Source organism: Nerophis ophidion, linkage group LG26 (genome assembly GCF_033978795.1).
Source record: "Nerophis ophidion isolate RoL-2023_Sa linkage group LG26, RoL_Noph_v1.0, whole genome shotgun sequence".
Lineage (NCBI taxonomy): Eukaryota > Metazoa > Chordata > Actinopteri > Syngnathiformes > Syngnathidae > Nerophis > Nerophis ophidion.
In genome coordinates, this window is record NC_084636.1 from 14845634 (window position 1) to 14865252 (window position 19619).

At 38.1% G+C, this 19619-nt stretch overlaps 1 protein-coding gene across 4 annotated transcripts in view; it reads right to left on the bottom strand.

The window, feature by feature from the left end:
* Positions 1–19619, bottom strand: part of pip5k1ca (phosphatidylinositol-4-phosphate 5-kinase, type I, gamma a) — a 75098-nt gene that overhangs the window by 32317 nt on the left and 23162 nt on the right. For all 4 annotated transcript variants that reach the window (XR_009804350.1, XM_061887822.1, XM_061887821.1 and 1 more), the window contains 5 exons: positions 8091–8122; positions 6406–6492; positions 6180–6310; positions 5990–6107; positions 1986–2138 (listed from right to left, as the gene is read on the bottom strand). Coding sequence is in view for 3 of the 4 variants with exons in the window: in XM_061887822.1 (XP_061743806.1) it covers positions 1986–2138; positions 5990–6107; positions 6180–6310; positions 6406–6492; positions 8091–8122 (521 nt within the window). In the remaining variant the exon portion in view is untranslated. The remainder of the gene's footprint in view (positions 1–1985; positions 2139–5989; positions 6108–6179; positions 6311–6405; positions 6493–8090; positions 8123–19619) is intronic.

Here is a 19619-nt window from a genome sequence, read left to right on the forward strand (position 1 = left end):
CTTAAAGTATGAACTATTAGTCTTAAAATTAAAAATAATTGCCAACAGACCAAAAAATCTGGACTTCAATCTTAAAATATAACTGGACTTCAATCTGAAAATATATATATACCTATATATATATATATATATATATATATATATATATATATATATATATACACACACACACACACACACACACATATATATACATACATATATATATATATATGATTGTATATATATATATATATATATTTTTTTTTTTTCATTTATTTATTTTTGTTAAAAGCATATCCTAGATGTTTTGCCTCATTTTAAGTGTTAAATTTTATTTCCATTTTATATGTATTACCATGCAATATTTGTTTTCTTTTCTTTTCTTTTCGCTGTGGAAATCAACAAATATTCTCCAAGCACAATTTCCGCTTTTAGGTTTAGGGTGAAATTTACTATGCAAAATTGCAAACAACACAGTGCTAATCCTGACCACCCTTTTGGCAGAATACCTTTTTGATAAACTTCATCTTCAATTCCTATCTCATCATTCACAAGTATCTGCATGTGTGGAGTTTAATATGGAGGTTAAATTGACACTGAAAGAATTTAACTAAATTTTTTGTGTTTGAATTTTGTGAACTGTGAATTTTCTTAAATCAAATTATGCTGACAATTTTATTGATTTTTTTTTAGCAATATGTGTGTTCAAAAACTCAGTGTTTTAAAATTTAGTTTATCATAAATCAGTGCAAAAAAATTCAGTGTTGAAAAATTCAGTGCTGAAAACTTCGCTGCTTCAAAAAGCAGGGCTCCATCCATCCATCCATTCATTTTCTACCGATTGTCCCTTTTGGGGTCGCGGGGGGTGCTGGAGCCGATCTTACTTCCTGTAAATTAACACTGACGCAATCGTTCCTGTCTCAGATCCAGCCAATGTGGTGTCAAGTTTTAAGTTATGTGACACAGGTCTTGCAAAACAGCATAAAAAAGCCACGAGCTGGGCTACCTTGGCATAATACAACATAATTAGCATTTCCATTTTAAAACTTGAGTAATTATTCCAATGGTTAGAATCTGCACTTTTGAGTGACATACGAAGCTCTGCTTCATGCAGACCGGGCACGAAAAGAATCGGGTGGAGTGGGCGGGGCTTGTTTACAGAGCAAAAAGCCTGATAGCGAGTGTCAATAACCACGGTAAATGAGGCATGACAGTGAAATGAAAAGCATGCATTACCCTGATTTAAGATTTTTCATTTTTCTTACATTTTCAGTTTTTACCCTCAATATAGGCAAACTCTCCAAAAGTCATACAATTTGTAGGCAAACAAAACAACTGATTACACATACCGAGTTCAATCTCAAATTTTCCTATATTGGAAATGTTGATTGACATCGTGTGGACTGTCACCAACCTGAATGGGAATGTCCTAATAAAAATAACTATCCATGTTTGTCATCATAAGTCCAGAATTACAAATTAAAAAAATTTACTTAAGGTTAAAAGATACACGCAGACAATTGAATGTGCATGTCAAAAGATGTTGTGGTGACTGACAAAGATTACTCAGTTATTAAATGAATTCCTGCAGACTTGCCACGCATGAAGCAGAGATTCTGCAAGCAAGGATGCATGATCATACATGGAGTTGTTGATGATGAACTTAACTTAAAAATGAGCCTGCAGACAAGAAGGAGAGCAGAGAAGAGGCAATTTGGTAATTTTTCAATGACGAAACTATGACCAAGACTCTTATAAAAGCGTGTGGCCTGAGGTTTGAGTTTGAGACAGCAAAGCTGTTATGTATGCTGTATGAGGAAAGGAAGAAAGTCACGCTTGGAGGTTTTCTTACATAAAACTCAGATCCAAAAATATCACCCTAAACCTTTTGGCACTGACTAGGAACCTCATGCATCTCCTTGATAAAGTAGTTAATCTCTCTGCCAAATAACTGCATATAATTATATGATTTTATGGTGTGTACACACAATGTGTTCTCCTACCATGTAGTAGCCCGGCAGTAACTTCTGTAAGAATTCCGCCTCCTTGTGCATGACCGTCTTGATGATGAACTCATCGTCCTTTGTGAGATAGAAGACTGAACCACTCGCTCCGGGATTGGACAGCTCAATAAGTGGCTCATTACACAGGGAGTACTGCAAATAAACACAATAACACAAACATAGATGCCAAAGTTTTCCAATAGGGAATAAGTAATATATTGATGCATTTCCACCGTCAAAATCGTTTGCTACCAAGTGCTAATTGTCATTCCTGGTTAACCAAGATTCTATGCTTGCCAAAGATATCAAGCACAGGAGGTTTAATGTCTAGAAAAGACAAAACCAATCACACAAGGTATTGATATCTTAGCTTATTGCTGTGCCTTAGCCTTAAGATGCTGCAGTATTATGCAGCAGTTTTGGTTTACCAACGTGTTCTATTCCTGTTGCGTATTGTGAGTTGATACTTAGTGTGAGACAGAACTCACTCACACTGTACGCAGAACACATGACATACTGTACAAAACAGCGATACAAAGATGAAGTACTGTAGTAATAATAATACTTCTAAAGTGAGTCTTGTATTCACAAACTATTAGTCCAAACCTTTTACTATGTTTATGAGCGTGTGCCGTAGGACGAAACGTCGTAACACAAAACATTGTAACACGAAACATTGTAACACAAAACATAACACAAAACATAACACAAAACGTAACGTGAAACGTAAACGGAGGACTAGTTATGCAACGATTATAGATTTTGACTGTACAGTTAATTATAGTCTGAGTAATAAAACTACAATTTCACAATTGTCATGCATTGATTAATTTCACTACAAAAAACGGATAATATCACACTGACAGTCTATAGAAATGTTTATTTGGTATTTGTTACTGTCGGACGTAACAGTAATCAAATAATAACATTATCGTAACAATATGAAGTAAATACAAACAAAAAATATTGTTAATAATAAATGAATTCCATCCATTTTCTACCGCTTGTCCCTATAGGTGTCGCGGGGGGACTGGAGCCTAACCCACATGCATTTGGGCGAAAGGGTGCACCCATGACAAGTCGCCACCTCATCCCAGAGCCAACACTAATAGACAGACAACCATACACACTCACATTCGCAAACTAGGGCCAATTTAGTGCTTTCAATCAACCTATCCCCCAGGTGCATGTCTTTGGAAGCCGGAGTACCCGGAGGGAACCCACGCAGTCATGGGGGACATCATGCATACTCCACACAGAAAGACTTCGAGCCCGGGAATCAAATCAAGGTCCTTCTTACTGTGAGGTACATGCGCTAACCCCTGTTTCACCTTGCCGCCCAATAATAAATTAATTAATAATTGCAAATATTACCAAGATTAATTTTATTTATCCCCAAGGGAAATGTTACTCATGTGGGTAATAAACTAAATTATTATTGTCATTAACTTACATGCCTATTTATTCATGTTTATGCTGTGATAACAACAACTGGAATGCACATAATTAGAACACTGTAATGTTATTGTACAAGCTATTGCTTTACACTTGCTATATTAACTTACAATACCTACAGTTTATTCAACACAGACAAGAAGAAGCAATCTCTAACATTAAATAGTCACTGAATGAAACCCTTGACAAGAGCACGCGTTGCTGTTTGTTTACTCTAAGCTACTGATTGTAAGTGACGAGGGGTGTAACACTATTGGAGATACCACGGTATTTTGGTCTCAATGTCTTAACAATAGTGCCTTTATGCATGACAATATCAAACAAAAACTTGATGTTTAGTTTTTTTGGGCGCTTTAGCATTGGCTGGGTCTAAAAATAAACTACATTTCCCAGAATTATCTGTGCAGTGCGGGGCAGCAAGGTGGGGGCGTGGCATGCCATCAGCTGGAAGTGAAGTGTTCGTAGTCAATAAAAGGAATTGTTTCTTGGACATTTCCTTCCTGAAAAATCTAACAAAATCTATCCATAACTATTTTAGAACAGAAACAAACCCCTGGATGGATTAAGAAAGTCTGTTTTCCGCAAATCAATGCTTTCCACTTTTGTCTCAATCAATCAATCAATCATTCAATCAATGTTTACTTATATAGCCCTAAATCGTGAGTGTCTCAAAGGGCTGCACGAGCCACATTGACATCCTCGGCTAAAGCGTTTCCAAGGTGACACACAGCCAGCTGGTCACATCCTCGGCTAAAGCGTTTCCAAGGTGACACACAGCCAGCTGGTCATGTTGCAGTGCACAGAGGGAATCACCCCAAAAAATGTTCAACGCGGAAAATATGAGTAAACTAAAAAAATTACTTAATAAATAATCAATCCATTCCTCCATTTATCCAACTCTTTTCTCTCCTGATGTCGCTGGTGGGCTGGAGCTAATCCAGCTGCACACTTCCTAAACATTCCTACCAATTCATTGTACACATTATAACATTTATAACTGTTGGACGTATACACAAATAATATCATACAGTTGCCTTAATACCGTGATAATATTATACCGTGAGATTTTGGTATTGTTATATCCCTGTAAGTGACACATTATATTTAACTCCCTCCCAACTCAATTCTTTATTAAGTACTTGCCACCAACATAATTTAACTCCGTTATTATGTCTTACCTTTACTTTGGTGTCTAAAGCTGGGTGGTGAACACGCAAAAGCTGCACCTTAATGGACGTATTTGTTAACTTGTCTCAGTCCAACTGATTAATTCAATGTTGTGTTATTTTGCAGTGACTACAAAAGCAGAGGAAAACAACAGAACTGAGGACTGTGGAGCAGAGTAAAATCTAGCCAGGCTAGCTGTGGATAAAGACCTTAATGTTTGTCCATAATATACAAACTACAAACCCAAAAGTTCAATTGTTATTGATGGTTTCATAATTCCCATTTTTTCAAAATAATATGAAACACGCTTCTTTTTAGCTGTATTTAATCACACAAATCGCTGGTTGCTAGTGAGTTACACCATGGCTCATTACCATAAAGCGGTCTATCCTTATATAAACACTCAAAGCACACATACTGTACAGCAATGGTTCTCAAATGGGGGTACGCGTACCCCTGGGGGTACTTGAAGGTATGCCAAGGGGTACGTGAGATTTTTTTAAAATATTCTAAAAATAGCAACAATTAAAAAATTCTTACTAAATACTTTAACAAAATATGAATGTAAGTTCATAAACTGTGAAAAGAAATGCAATAATGCAACATTCAGTGTTGACAGCTAGATTTTTTGTGGACATGTTCCATAAATATTGATGTTAAAGATTTTTTTTTTTGTGAAGAAATGTTTAGAAGTAAGTTCATGAATAGATCAGATGGATCTCTATTACAATCCCCAAAGAGGGCACTTTAAGTTGATGATTACTTCTATGTGTAGAAATCTTCATTTATAATTGAATCACTTGTTTATTTTCAACAAGTTTTTCGTTCTTTTTATATCTTTTTTTTCCAAATAGTTCAAGAAAGACCACTACATGCGAGCAATATTTTTCACTGTTTTACAATTTAATAAATCAGAAACTGATTCTATGTGTAGAAATCTTCATTTATAATTGAATCACTTGTTTATTTTTCAACAAGTTTTTCATTGTTTTTATATCTTTTTTTCCAAATAGTTCAAGAAAGACCACTACATGCGAGCAATATTTTTCACTGTTATACAATCTAATAAATCAGAAACTGATGACATAGTGCTGTATTTTACTTCTTTATCTCTTTTTTTCAACCAAAAATGCTTTGCTCTGATTAGGGAGTACTTGAATTAAAAAAATGTTCACAGGGGGTACATCACTGAAAAAAGGTTGAGAACGACTGCTGTACAGCATACACCCAAAACTGCTCAAAACTAGCAACCAACTGTTTGAATACATGTTGGTGCAAGCAATTTTGCTTTCACAAACATCCATCTGGTCTAATTAATTGTGAAATGATGTCACATGCGGCTGTAGCTATGAGTAAAAGTGGTATAGTAGATGTGGTCCTACCAGGTAGTCATCTGGCCTGATGCCAAACAGCTCTCTGAAGTAGCGGAAGGCCACAGGAGCATATGTTTTAAAACGGAAGTCCGGGAAGTGGTGGGCTGGGGTGAGGTTGCTCCCTTCACTGCAGTTCACAGAAAAATAAAAGGTTAAGTAAATATAGTATGTATACGGAAAACCATGTTTCCACACAGACCTGGGGAAAAATATGCTTTCCACCACGTAGAAGTCCTGCATCAAAACATCTCTCTCAGGCTTGGAGCTCAGGTTGCCCACAGTGTAGCCGATGCCCAGTTGGATGGCTCCTTTTAGTGCAGAGGATGTTGTCTGTAGGGGATGAGTGTAAAAATATCACAATACAGCATATACAGATATACGTCATATCTGTACAAACACAATTTATTCAGCCTAAGTGTGCAAACCTTCTTGTAAGTGGTTTCTCCAGATGCATCCACCCCTCTGTGGCCAATCTTTTTTCCCTGGCCAGGAAGACCTGAGGAGGATGGCATCTGACAAGCAAGAGCAAGTACTAATGAGTTCCAGAACGTATCTGTTTATTTCACGAAATATTGAAAAACACCAACATGCTATGGCAATGTCATTCAGTCAGTTTTTCAAAGATAACCAAGTGCTCGCTACAAACATGTCATACAGTACATGCATGAAGGATGCCTAGAATGATGCCTTTTTTTTATTTATTTCTTGAGCGAACTCCCCTGAAGGAATCAATAAAATACTATCCATCTATCTATCTAGAAGTGCATTTTATAATATCTGGTTTTGAACAGTTAAAACTGCATTCATTCATTTAAATTGTAATTCAATGTGTTCTTTTTTAAAAATATTGGCCAAAAATTTAATACAAATATAATTGTCAAAGATCACTACAGTTATCTTTAAATGTAGAATGAGTTGATTTTTAGTTCCTACAATGAAAGAGGAAACAGAGTTTGGATTGAACAAAAAAAATGCAACACAAATGCTGTAAAATAACAAAAAAATATGTTTTTTGAGGTGTAGGTGTGACAAGTTGGACTTTGGGTTTTCTATAATTCTAACTTAATCTTCTTTTTTGTGTTTCCATCCATCCATCCATTTCCTACCGCTTATTCCCTTTTGGGGTCGCGGGCGGCACTGACGCCTATCTAAGCTACAATCGGGCAAAAGGCGGGGTACACCCTGGACAAGTCGCCACCTCATTGCAGGGCCAACACAGATAGACAGACAACATTCACACTCACATTAACACACTAGGGCCAATTTTGTGTTGTCAATCAACCTATCCCCAGGTGCATGTCTTTGGAAGTGGGAGGAAGCCGGAGTACCCGGAGGGAACCCACGCAGTTACAGGGAGGACATGCAAACTCCACACAGAAAGATCCCGAGCCCGGGATTGAAGCCGGGACTACTCAGGATCTTCGCATTTTGAAGCAGACGCACTAACCCCTCTCACACCGTGCTGCCCTGTTTTGTGCTTGTGTTTGATAATTTGATTTTCCGTTGTTCAGCCTATGCGGCAACTTGATTTGTACTTGTGGGTGCTGAGTGTGCGTAATAGGCAACTAGTGTACAATTTGAGTTTGGCTTTGGCTTCTGTTTTATTTGATACTTTGTATCATGTCTTTGCATCATTGGGTTAAAAATCATTGCAGAATGTGACGGAATGATCCAACCTGTTATTCATTATATTAGCTTTTGTGCATTTTCCTCTGGAACAAAACACAGTCTTGTGTGTCTTCTGCAAATAATACCAACTTTTAAAGTTTTTTAACTTTACAAATATAGTGTCCTTTCACTCCTGCTTCTTTTTGTGTTTTGTAATTAAATTTCCTCTTTAACACTGTACAACTTGACATGTGCTTGAGTTTGGCTTCTGCTAGCTTTCAAAACCATTGGCTTTGCCTTCATCAAAACATTGGCTTTTTTAGTTCTTGTATTCGACTCCTTTTTGAGCATGTCCTTGTTTAAAACCATTCATGGAACGTTTTCATATTGTTTATTTGATACTTTCTACTTTTTATGAATCGTGCTGCACCATCCAAACTCAAAGTGATGAATTAATGAGTTGAACAACTGTAATCACATCAATGGGGGATTTGCAGCTTACCTCAGTGATAAAGGCTTTCCTTGCTGCAGCATCTGAAAGCAAGAAAGACAAAATGTCATCTTCAATAATCTCGCTCAAAATGATGTAAAAATGTTGCCATGTTGAATATAGTTCCATTATAAAAATAGGTATTGCCTACAGCATTGCTGCAGGAGGATTTTCAACAGAATATCGTTCAACAATTCTCATCATGTCAGTCTGACTAGTTGGATTAAAATTGAATTCCAAGGTGGCCTACTGTTCCAATCCTACATGGACACCAGTCCTCTAGAGCTACATTATGTAATTTCAGTTCTTATGTGTCTTGTACATGTGGGAATGGACAAAATAACACTTGTCAATGTCAACACCTCTAGAGCTGTTGCATTTGGTAAGATACCCCAACAGAAACTGTTTAAGATGTATTTGCTACAAACAAATTGAAGATCACAAAATCAATAGCAGTTGCTCCATCACCTTGACAAGATAAACAAGATAAACAATCATTTCAGAGAGGGTTATTACTTAGGGCAGTGGTTCTCAAATGGGGGTATGCGTACCCTTGGGGGTACTTGAAGGTATGCCAAGGGGTACGTGACATTTAAAAAAATATATTCTAAAAATAACAACATTTCAAAAATCCTTTATAAATATATTTTTGAATAATACTTCAACAAAATATGAATGTAAGTTCATAAACTGTGAAAAAAAAGACAACAATGCAATATTCAGTGTTGACAGCTAGATTTTTTTGTGGACATGTTCCATAAATAGTGATCCATCCATCCATTTTCTACCGCTTATTCCCTTTCGGGGTCGCGGGGGGCGCTGGCGCCTATCTCAGCTACAATCGGGCGGAAGGCGGGGTACACCCTGGACAAGTCGCCACCTCATCGCAGGGCCAACACAGATAGACAGACAACATTCACACTCACATTCACACACTAGGGCCAATTTAGTGTTGCCAATCAACCTATCCCCAGGTGCATGTCTTTGGAAGTGGGAGGAAGCCGGAGTACCCGGAGGGAACCCACGCATTCACGGGGAGAACATGCAAACTCCACACAGAAAGTTCCCGAGCCTGGATTTGAACCCAGGACTGCAGGAACTTCGTATTGTGAGGCAGACGCACTAACCCCTCTGCCACCGTAAATAGTGATGTTAAAGATTTATTTTTTTGTGAAGAAATGTTTAGAATTAAGTTCCTGAATCCAGATGAATCTCTGTTACAATCCCCAAAGAGGGCACTTTAAGTTGATTACTTTTATGCGTAGAAATCTTTATTTATAATTGAATCACTTGTTTATATTTCAACAAGGTTTTTGTTCTTTTTATATCTTTTTTTCCAAATAGTTCAAGAAAGACCACTACAAATGAGAAATATTTTTGCACTGTTATACAATTTAATAAATCAGAAACTGATGACATAGTGCTGTATTTTACTTATTTATCCCTTTTTTTTTCAACCAAAAATGATTTGCTCTGATTAGATAGATAGATAGTACTTTATTTATTAGGGGGTACTTGAATGAAAAAAAATTTCACAGGGGGTACATCACTGAAAAAAGGTTAAGAACCACTGACTTAGGGAATCCTGGTAATGACCCAGGCATTAGCGTCGCTAGGCCGATTTTAATATTCTTAAGCCCCCTGAATAATTTAGTGTTTTTACAAAAAATTGCTGAAAAATTTAATAAAAATATGCATGAATATGAGTTTAAATCAATAATTACATAACGTGTCATTATTTACTGTGATTATAAATCATTTGGAGACCCTTTGTCAGTATTTATTAGTAAATCAAATCTGTTGCAGTCCACATTTTCACTGTGACCTTAGCAAGGTCGAACCAGACCGCAGCAGCGTTAAGGGTACTTCAGTGTGTTCACAACACTACAGGATAGGATGTCAACGTAATTTTGATTTTTTTGTTTTAATTATTTGTTCAGACTCCAATGTGAATGCAAACTGATCCAAATACAGACATGGAGTCATGACGCTGCACGTCCTCCCCAGAAGCATACATGCTTCCATTCTTGTCGTCTCAGTACTGGCGCATTTGTGGCAATTTCAAGTATTTTGTGCAATAAAAGTCAACATTTTCTGAACCATGGAGAACATTATGAAAGAAAATGTCTCCCGCAGTTTGGGGGACATTTGCCTCGATGTCTGTTATGGAGAGCGTGTTGGCGATCAGTAGTAGAACATTGATTGACATGAGTTCCTAAAACACTATTCTCGCCTGTAATTTGTCAACAATTTATTTTGTATCGGTCTATTTTGATGAAAATGTCATAATCATCATCATTATTCGCAATTATGCAACCAGTGCGCGGGAGAGTGTACGCTGAAGTCGCATCATAACACTTATCGGATTGATTTTTAATATTCATTTTCAAATGCCTATCCCTGTCAGCTTCGCGGGGGGTGCTGGAGCCAATCCCAGCTGCACTCAGGCGGAAGGTGGAGTACACTCTGGAAAAGTGCCCACCTCACCCCAGGGCTAAAAAGTCATAATGATAAAAATGTCTATATTATTGCTAACATAAAAATAACTTCCATACCATATGATTAGCATTGATTGATTGAAACTTTTATTAGTAGATTGCACAGTACAGGACATATTCCGTACAATTGACTACTAAATGGTAACACCCGAATAAGTTTTTCAACTTGTTTAAGTCCGGGTCCACGTTAATCAATTCATGGTAAGCACACTACTCCAGCTTTGCAGTATAGGTGTGCTACTTAAACTTAATTTATGTGGTTTAATAGCCTTAGTGTTATCTTAGAGTAGTGATTTGGGGGCTCTGAAGACTCAATGCACTGACAAACCTGTAGTCAAAAAGGTGGAGTTCTATGGGTGTTTTTTTGTTTTCATCATGAATGCCAGGTTTTTGTAATAGTCCATATCCTCCTTCCCTACTTGAATACTTGAATTTGATGCCTGTGGTCCAAATGTCTTAAAATTACCATTACGATAATATCAGGAAACTAACAGTATTGCTTATCAAAATTTCGATTTGGGTGCCGGTATATCCATCTATCTTTTATATACGTATATATATACACACACGTGTATATACATATATATATATATATATATATATATATATATGACAAAGAAGTTGGGAAAGGTGGCAATAAATACTGATAAAGTTGGGTAATTCTCATCAAACACTTATTTGGAATATCCCACAGGTGTGCAGGCTAATTGGGAAGAGTTGGGTGCCATGATTGGGTATGAAAGCAGCTTCCGTGAAATGCTCAGTTATTCACAAACAAGGATTGGGAAACGGACACCACATTGTAAACAAACTCGTGAGCAAATTGTCAAACAGTTTAAGAACAACATTTCTCAACGGGCTATTGCAAGACATTTAGGAATTTCACCATCTACGGTCCGTAATTCCATCAAAAGGTTCAGAGAATCTGGAGAAATCCCTGCATGTAAGCGATGATATAACGGACCTTCGTTCCCTCAGGCGGCACTGCATCAAAAAGCGACATCAGTGTGTAAAGGATATCACCACATGGGCTCAGGAACACTTCAGAAAACCACTGTCAGTAACTACAGTTTGTCGCTACATCTGTAAGTGCAAGTTAAAACTACTATCCTCAGCTGAGATGGACTGATGCAAAGTGGAAAAGTGTTCTGCTTTCTGACGAGTCCACATTTTAAATAGCATTTTGGAAACGGTAAACATTGTGTCCTTCGGACCAAAGAGGAAAATAACCATCAGGACTGTTCTAGGTACAAAGTTGAAAAGCCCGCAGCTATGATGGTATGGGGGTGCATTAGTGCCCAAGGAATGGGTAACTTACACATCAAATTTCTTTTATCAGTTTGAACATCAAATATGTTGTCTTTGTAGCATATTCAACTGAATATGGGTTGAAAATGATTTGCAAATCATTGTATTCCGTTTATATTTACATCTAATACAATTTCACAACTCATATGGAAATGCGGTTTGTACATGCATACATATACTGTATATGCAAGCTGTGGAAATATGCTGTACAGTATGTGTGCTAGGGTCCTATTTTTAGGAGAACTAATATTAAACCTTACAGTAATGTCTGGTTGAATGCTAAAAACTTTATGACCGCCTAAAAAAATAGAATGGAATTAAAACATTTTTTACTGAATGAGACACCCAGAATTGATATGAAAATATAGAATTTGGGATTTACAATATTAACTTTGAACGATAAACCACTGAATATTGACAACATATGAACGTCACACCCGTTCTCGATCGACATATTTTACAATCAAGCGAAACGCAACAAAAATACAACAAACAGCGAAATATGAACATGAAGGGTAAAAAAAACCCACCTACAATCTGATACATCTGATATATCCCTAAGCTTTAGAACTTTATTGTAAAAATATCCTTCCCCGTCAGTCCCTGACACCCGCATTTCAAGTTGGCCACTCTGGAAACACTGTGTGGAAAGGCTTCCCACCCACACTGAGCTGCAGTAACGTAGGTTACCATAGTAACTAAATAGATTACCATAGTAACTAATTTGATTACCATAGTAACTAGTATATCATGCAAAAGCACATATTATAACCACTGAAATGCTTTTTATAGTTCAAAACTTACGGTAATTTGAGAACATCACTGCACATCATAATGGAAGCTACAGCCTCAATCTTAAAGATGTACAAAAATATTTGGCAATGTCCGGCGGGCCGGATTGAAAAGTTTAACGGGCCCCATGCGGCCCCCGGTCCTTGATTTGCCCAGATCTGGGATATACAATGCATATTAATGGTTTGGGTGAACATAAACACTAGTGCATTTGCTCTGCTAGTATGGTTTATTTGGTACAGGGTGAACGTAGTCATGAAAGTATATTTTACAATAATTTTGTGAAATCTAAGCCCGGCAATATAGCAGAATATAAAAATAAACTGGACATTCAATCCGGCAGACGGAAGGTTTTTGTTGGATATCAGTTATATCACGTATGAGCCATTAAAGTTGCCCAATAAAGCTCCTAATTTATGCAAGTTTTTAATTGCCCTGCCTTCTATTCTAAGACAAAAACACTAGAGTTAGCGCTAAGCGAACCTCAGCAAAATGAGCATTTGTTTTTTGTCTGGACTTGCGTACATATCTACAAATATAACTGCAGCCTTTAACATTAAAATGAAAAATAGGATTGGATGTATAGTGTTTTACCCTCCTCATGCACACACCCACACACATCGAGCTGCGTGGAAAATACATTGTGGAGCAACTGCAGTCGGATGCAGCGTGACCCAAAGCACCAAATCACAACACTGCTCTCACATTGAAACACAAATAAACCCAGCGAGAAGACAAAAACAGGCGAAGCTGTCATTTTTCAAAACATTCAGTTTTTTCATCAAATTTGATACCTGTGTGATTGCACGTGCCCACTTTAGCTTGTTCAACCTTGTATGAATGCATGTGGCATGAGTGATGGAGAGGGAGAAGAAGGAGAGGAAGAAAAGTAGGAGGGTCTGCTCTGCTTTTGCTTGGTCACATGGGAGTCCACGAGAGGCAAAACAAGATAAAAGCTGTACACTCCAAGCTCATATTGTATCTGGTTCAAACTCCATCACATTATTAACCTCCTTTGATCCATTTAATCTGGCTCACAGTCCCTAATGTGCAATGCGTGAGCATGAAGGCACCATGCTGTAATTACATCCGCTATTCAATAAAGATTGGCGGAGATGATATATTTTTTCCTAGTCTTTTTTGGGGAAAGTTAGACAATTGTAAGACTTTACAAAAACTATACGGCTGATTTCCACAATAATTGGTAGTAAGGCAGTACACGGGCTAAAGAATAACCCATTAGCTCAGGTCGGGGCAATTAATTGGACTCGAGGGGCCAAATTTAGAAAAAAAAACGTGTCTTGGGGCGGTACATCTATTTTTAGGAACACTAATAAAAAACCTCAGAATAATGTCTGATTGAATGCTAAAAAATGTATGACAGACCGCCTTAAAAACCGTAATGGAATTTAAAATGTTCTTACTGAATGAGACACCCAGAATGTACAAACCCCGTTTCCATATGAGTTGGGAAATTGTGCTAGATGGAAAACAATGATTTGCAAATCATTTTCAACCCATATTCAGTTGAATATGCTACAAAGACAACATATTTGATATTCAAACTGATAAACATTTTTTTTTTGCAAATAATCATTAACTTTTGAATTTGATGCCAGCAATACCTGACAAAGAAGTTAGGAAAGGTTCGCAATAAATACTGATAAAGTTGAGGAATGCTCATCAAACACTTATTTGGAACATCGCACAGGTGTGCAGGCTAATTGGGAACAGGTGGATGCCATTATTGGGTATAAAAACAGCTTCCCTAAAAATGTTCATTCTTTCACAAAAAAGGAGGGGGCGAGGTACACCCCTTTGTCCACTACTGCGTGAGAAAATAGTCAAACAGTTTAAAAACAACATTTCTCAAAGTGCAATTGCAAGAAATTTAGGGATTTCAATATCTACGGTCCATAATATCATCAAAAGGTTCAGAAAATCTAGAGAAATCACTCCACGTAAGTGGCATGGCCGGAAACCAACATTGAATGACCGTGACCTTCGGTCCCTCAGACGGCAATGTATCAAAAACCGACATTGATCTCTAAAAGATATCACCACATGGGCTCAGGAACACTTCAGAAAACCACTGTCACTAAATACAGTTTGTCGCTACATCTGTAAGTGCAAGTTGAAGCTCTACTATGCAAAACGAAAGCCATTTATCAACAACATCCAGAAACGTCGCCGGCTTCTCTGGGCCCAAGATCATCTAAGATGGACTGATACAAAGTGGAAAAGTGTTCTGGGGTCTGACGAGTCCACATTTCAAATTGTTTTTGGAAATATTCGACATCGTGTCATCTGGACCAAAGGGGAAGCGAACCATCCACACTGTTATTGACGCAAAGTTCAAAAGCCAGCATCTGTGATGGTATGGGGGTGCATTAGTACCAAATGCATGGGTAACTTACACATCTGTGAGGACACCATTAATGCTGAAAGGTACATACAGGTTTTGGAACAACATATGCTGCCATCTAAGCGCCGTCTTTCTTATTTCAGCAAGACAATGCCAAGCCATATTCAGCACGTGTTGCAACAGCGTGGCTTCGTAAAAAAAGAGTGCGGGTACTTTCCTGGCCCGCTTGCAGTCCAGACCTGTCTCCCATCGAAAATGTGTGGTGCACTATGAAGCGTAAAATACAAAAGCGGAGACCCCGGACTGTTGAACGACTGAAGCTCTACATAAAACAAGAATGGGAAAGAATTCCACTTTCAAAGCTTCAACAATTAGTTTCCTCAGTTCCCAAACGTTTATTGAGTGTTGTTAAAAGAAAAGGTGATGTAACACAGTGGCAAACATGCCCTTTCCCAACTACTTTGGCACGTGTTGCAGCCATGAAATTCTCAGTTATATATTATTTGCAAAAAAAATCATGAAAAAGCGCAGATTCCAAATATTGATATACTTTGTATAGTTCAAGACTTATGGTCATTTGAAAACATCAATGCACATCATAATGGCAGCTACAGTTTCCATCTTAAAGATCTAAAAACATTATTTGGGAATGCATGCGGCCCCCGGGCCTTAATTTGCCCAGGTCTGCATTAGCTAAATATAGTTAAAAGTGTGCATACAAATATTAATTTCCACTGTTCTGTTGGCTATGGCATGTTTTTGGAGGTGGGAGGAAGCTGGAGTACCCCGAGGGAACCCACACAGTCATGAGGAGAACATGAAAACTCCACATGCCTTCCGCCGGATTGTGGCTGAGATAGGCGCCAGCGCCCCCCCGCGACCCCAAAGGGAATAAGTGGTAGAAATGGATGGATGGATGTTGGCTATGGCATGCGCCCCCCTCTTCAAAGTCAAATATGGTAACATCTTAACTAACATCTTTATTAAGTCGTTGTCGTGGCTCCTGGATGCAGGCGCTCTGTGCTCCTGTTTCCTGCTTTGTGTTTCTGATGTTTTCTTCCTGTTTTCCTTTGTTTTTTTGCCTTTTTGATCGGGCCTATTTGGGACTGCACAAGGGTTGGCACTGCAGTGACTTTTATGCTGCTTTTTGGGGAACTTCTGGGTAGGCCTCGCAGGGAACCATGGCCATGTTTTTACTGGAGACCAGCTGCGGGCTTTCTGCCACATCAGAGTCCATGTTGAAAGACTGGAGGACATGCGGAGGAAGAGACAAAGCTGAGGAGCTGGCGTTGAGCGTCGGGATGGACGGGCTTTGGGGTGCCCTGGCTGAATGGGCAGGTGCGTGACGCTTCGGCCTCCCTGGACGGATTCTTGCTCATCAGCATCAGAATCAGTTTAATTGGCCAAGTATTTTTAACACACAAGGAATTTGCCATGGTACTGTGCTCTCTTTGCTCAATGCAGGAAAAAAAAAAAAACTGACTTTGCCCGGGGGCTAGTGGGCGGCCCTGGGCCAAAGTCGATTGTCACACACACACTCGGTGTGGTGAAATTTGTCCTCTGCATTCGACCCATCCCCTTGTTCACCCACTGGGAGGTGAGGGGAGCAGCGAGCAGCAGCGGTGGCCGCGCCCAGGAATCATTTTGGTGATTTAACCCCCAATTCCAACCCTTGATGCTGAGTGGCAAGCAGGGAGGTAACGGGTCCCATTTTTATGGTCTTTGGTATAACTCAGCCAGGGTTTGAACTCACGACCTACCGATCTCGGGGCGGACACTCTAACCAGAAGGTCACTGAGCAGGTCAGGTGTAGTAGTCAAAGCTCACGTTTCGGCGTTGTTTCACACGGAGGCTCGTGATGACGGCTGTGTGCGGTCATTTCCAAGCTCATCAACACTGCCTTGCTGGCCTAAAACATTCTCTAACATGACTTAATGTATGTTTGAACGTAAACATGCTGCTCTTTTCACTCAACATTAATGAAAAGACACATTAAAATGGGCTTTGCAACACTCCTTATACAGTCAGCTGATTTGGATAGGGTGGCTGTTGAACCTCCACCTGATGGGACCACTTTGACTTTTTGATGTGTGTCATAAGAAAGATGCAACATTATCTTATATTTTTAGTCCTTGTTTAACGACAAATCTTTAAGTTAACAATCGTGTCTTGCTTCCATGAGCCGGGCGCGACCGTGCTCGCGCGTAAAAAGCTACCAAGCAACTAAAAAAAAAACAATGTAGCGTCTTCCTTGTAGTGTGTACTGATGTTAAATACAATATACAGTACACTTCAATACACATGTACCATATCTGTCATGATCAACTACTTGGATCATGTCATATTCTGTTTTTGCTCCATCTTTTCACATCTTGTTTAGTATTTGTCTCCCTTACTTCCTGGTGGCACTTCCTGTTTGTTTCCGTTGCCATAGTCACGTATTAGTGTCACCTGCATCTTGTTTTTCACGCGCACCTGCTCTGTGATTATATCCTTTATTTAAGCCTGCCCTTTTTGTTCATTCAGTCTCGCAGTCTATTTTGTATTCGATGCAAAAGGTGACGTCGCTGACTCCCATTTGTGGTAAAAGTCTTTTTGTACTTGTTAGCTTCTACGCTATTTCGTTGCTTGCCCCTAGCTCACATGCTAGCGCTTTTTGTTCTTTCGAGTTCTGTTTGTTTTGTCTGTAGTGCCTTGTGCAAGTGTTTATGTTCTTAGTTTGTTCTTTAGTATAAATAAATCATCATTTCTTACCTTCACGCAGTGTCTTATCCCACTGCATCCTCGAAGAGAACAAACCCGCACCACAATGCCAGCCAAACGTCACAATATCACTATATCCATTATTATATGCTTTATAATTCCATGTCAGTTTCGCAGCGGCACACGCACGTCCGTGTGCTTTATACAGACACTTAAACATGCAAAATGGTTTACTTGGCTTGTTAGTGCGTGCTGATTTTAGAAATGATGTACACTTCACTGCACATGTAATACATCACCATATTGCTGAACATGTTATAATTCTATGCGTGTTGGGTTTCAGCAGCAAAGGCGTGCATTCGCTCTTTAATAATGTTCCCAGGATTCTGTGTGTGCGTGCAGGCTGGTTTTAAAGATAATGTACGTGTCATTGTACGTCCAGTAATGCTGCACCAAGTCAGATATTGCTGCTTTTTTCAAGCTTCTGATTGGACAAAATCTGCATGACAGCAGGTGTATGTGTTTGGGTGTAGACAGACTGTTTTGAACCTACAATCTCCATCCACACAGTAGATTGTTTTAACCCCAAATATGTGGTTTTGAAACTCACCGTGTTCGTGTGGACATGGCCTTAAAGGCACTACCTTATCCACTTTTTATGTTTGATATGATGAAAACTGTTCTTGTTTTATTTTTGATACTAAGAATATAGTTTTATTTTAACTTTCTCAGGGAATATTAATTTTGAAGTAATTATATATATGTGTTTTCATCTCAAACATGTTATAATGTCAAAATGAAGTTATTATTTTGTATGCAAAGAATGCAATGAACTGTATTGCATTCTTAAAATTTCAGACTGTTGTTGTTATTATTAAGTGGTTTGTCTTTTTATATTGTTTAAATATTGTTGACAGGTTGAAAACAGCTCAGCGGATTTGTGTGGAGAAACCAGCTTTTAAACGGCACTGTATATTAATCATAAATATGCACGAGAGACAAGAACTTGGTTTAAGGGGTCACACCACACAGCACAAACGGCTGTGAGCGCACCTGTTTTTATAAGCACACTCAAATTGGCACAATCAACCACGGACGCATTTCAGCTGTGCGTGTCAGCCTTCAATAATGAAAACAGGCGTTTAGGAAATAAAAGACAATTAGGCCAAATGCAACATTTAAGGGCACATCTTAATATGCATAATTAAACCTTAATTAAGCAAAAATATTGCTCTGGCCCGGCTGCACCAAATAATAATATAAATCCATTTAATAAAGTAAAAAGACAAATAAAGCAACAAGAAATGCATCCCCCACTTCTCTTTTGTAAAGTCAATTTGTACAGCCGATATGGACATATATACATCAACAATAAGATTAAGGATAAGGAATAAGCAAAAATATGATTTATTTGATTACTCAATTAATCTATCGAGTAATCTATCTATAGCAGGGGTCACCAACCTTTTTGAAACCAAGAGCTACTTCTTGGGTACTGATTAATGCGAAGGGCTACCAGTTTGATACACACTTAAATAAATTGCCAGAAATAGCCAATTTGCTCAATTTACCTTTAATAAATAAATATATATATATATATATATATATATATATATATCTATATATATATATATATAGATATATATATATATATATAAAAATGGGTATTTCTGTCTGTCATTCTGTAGTAATTTTTTTTTTCCTTTTTACCGAAGGTTTTTTGTAGAGAATAAATCATGAAAAAAACACTTAATTGAACGGTTTAAAAGAGGAGAAAACACGAAAAAAATTAAAATTACATTTTGAAACATGGTTTATCTTCAATTTTGATTAGTTAAAATTCAAAATTCAACCGACAAAAATCAAGAGAAAAAC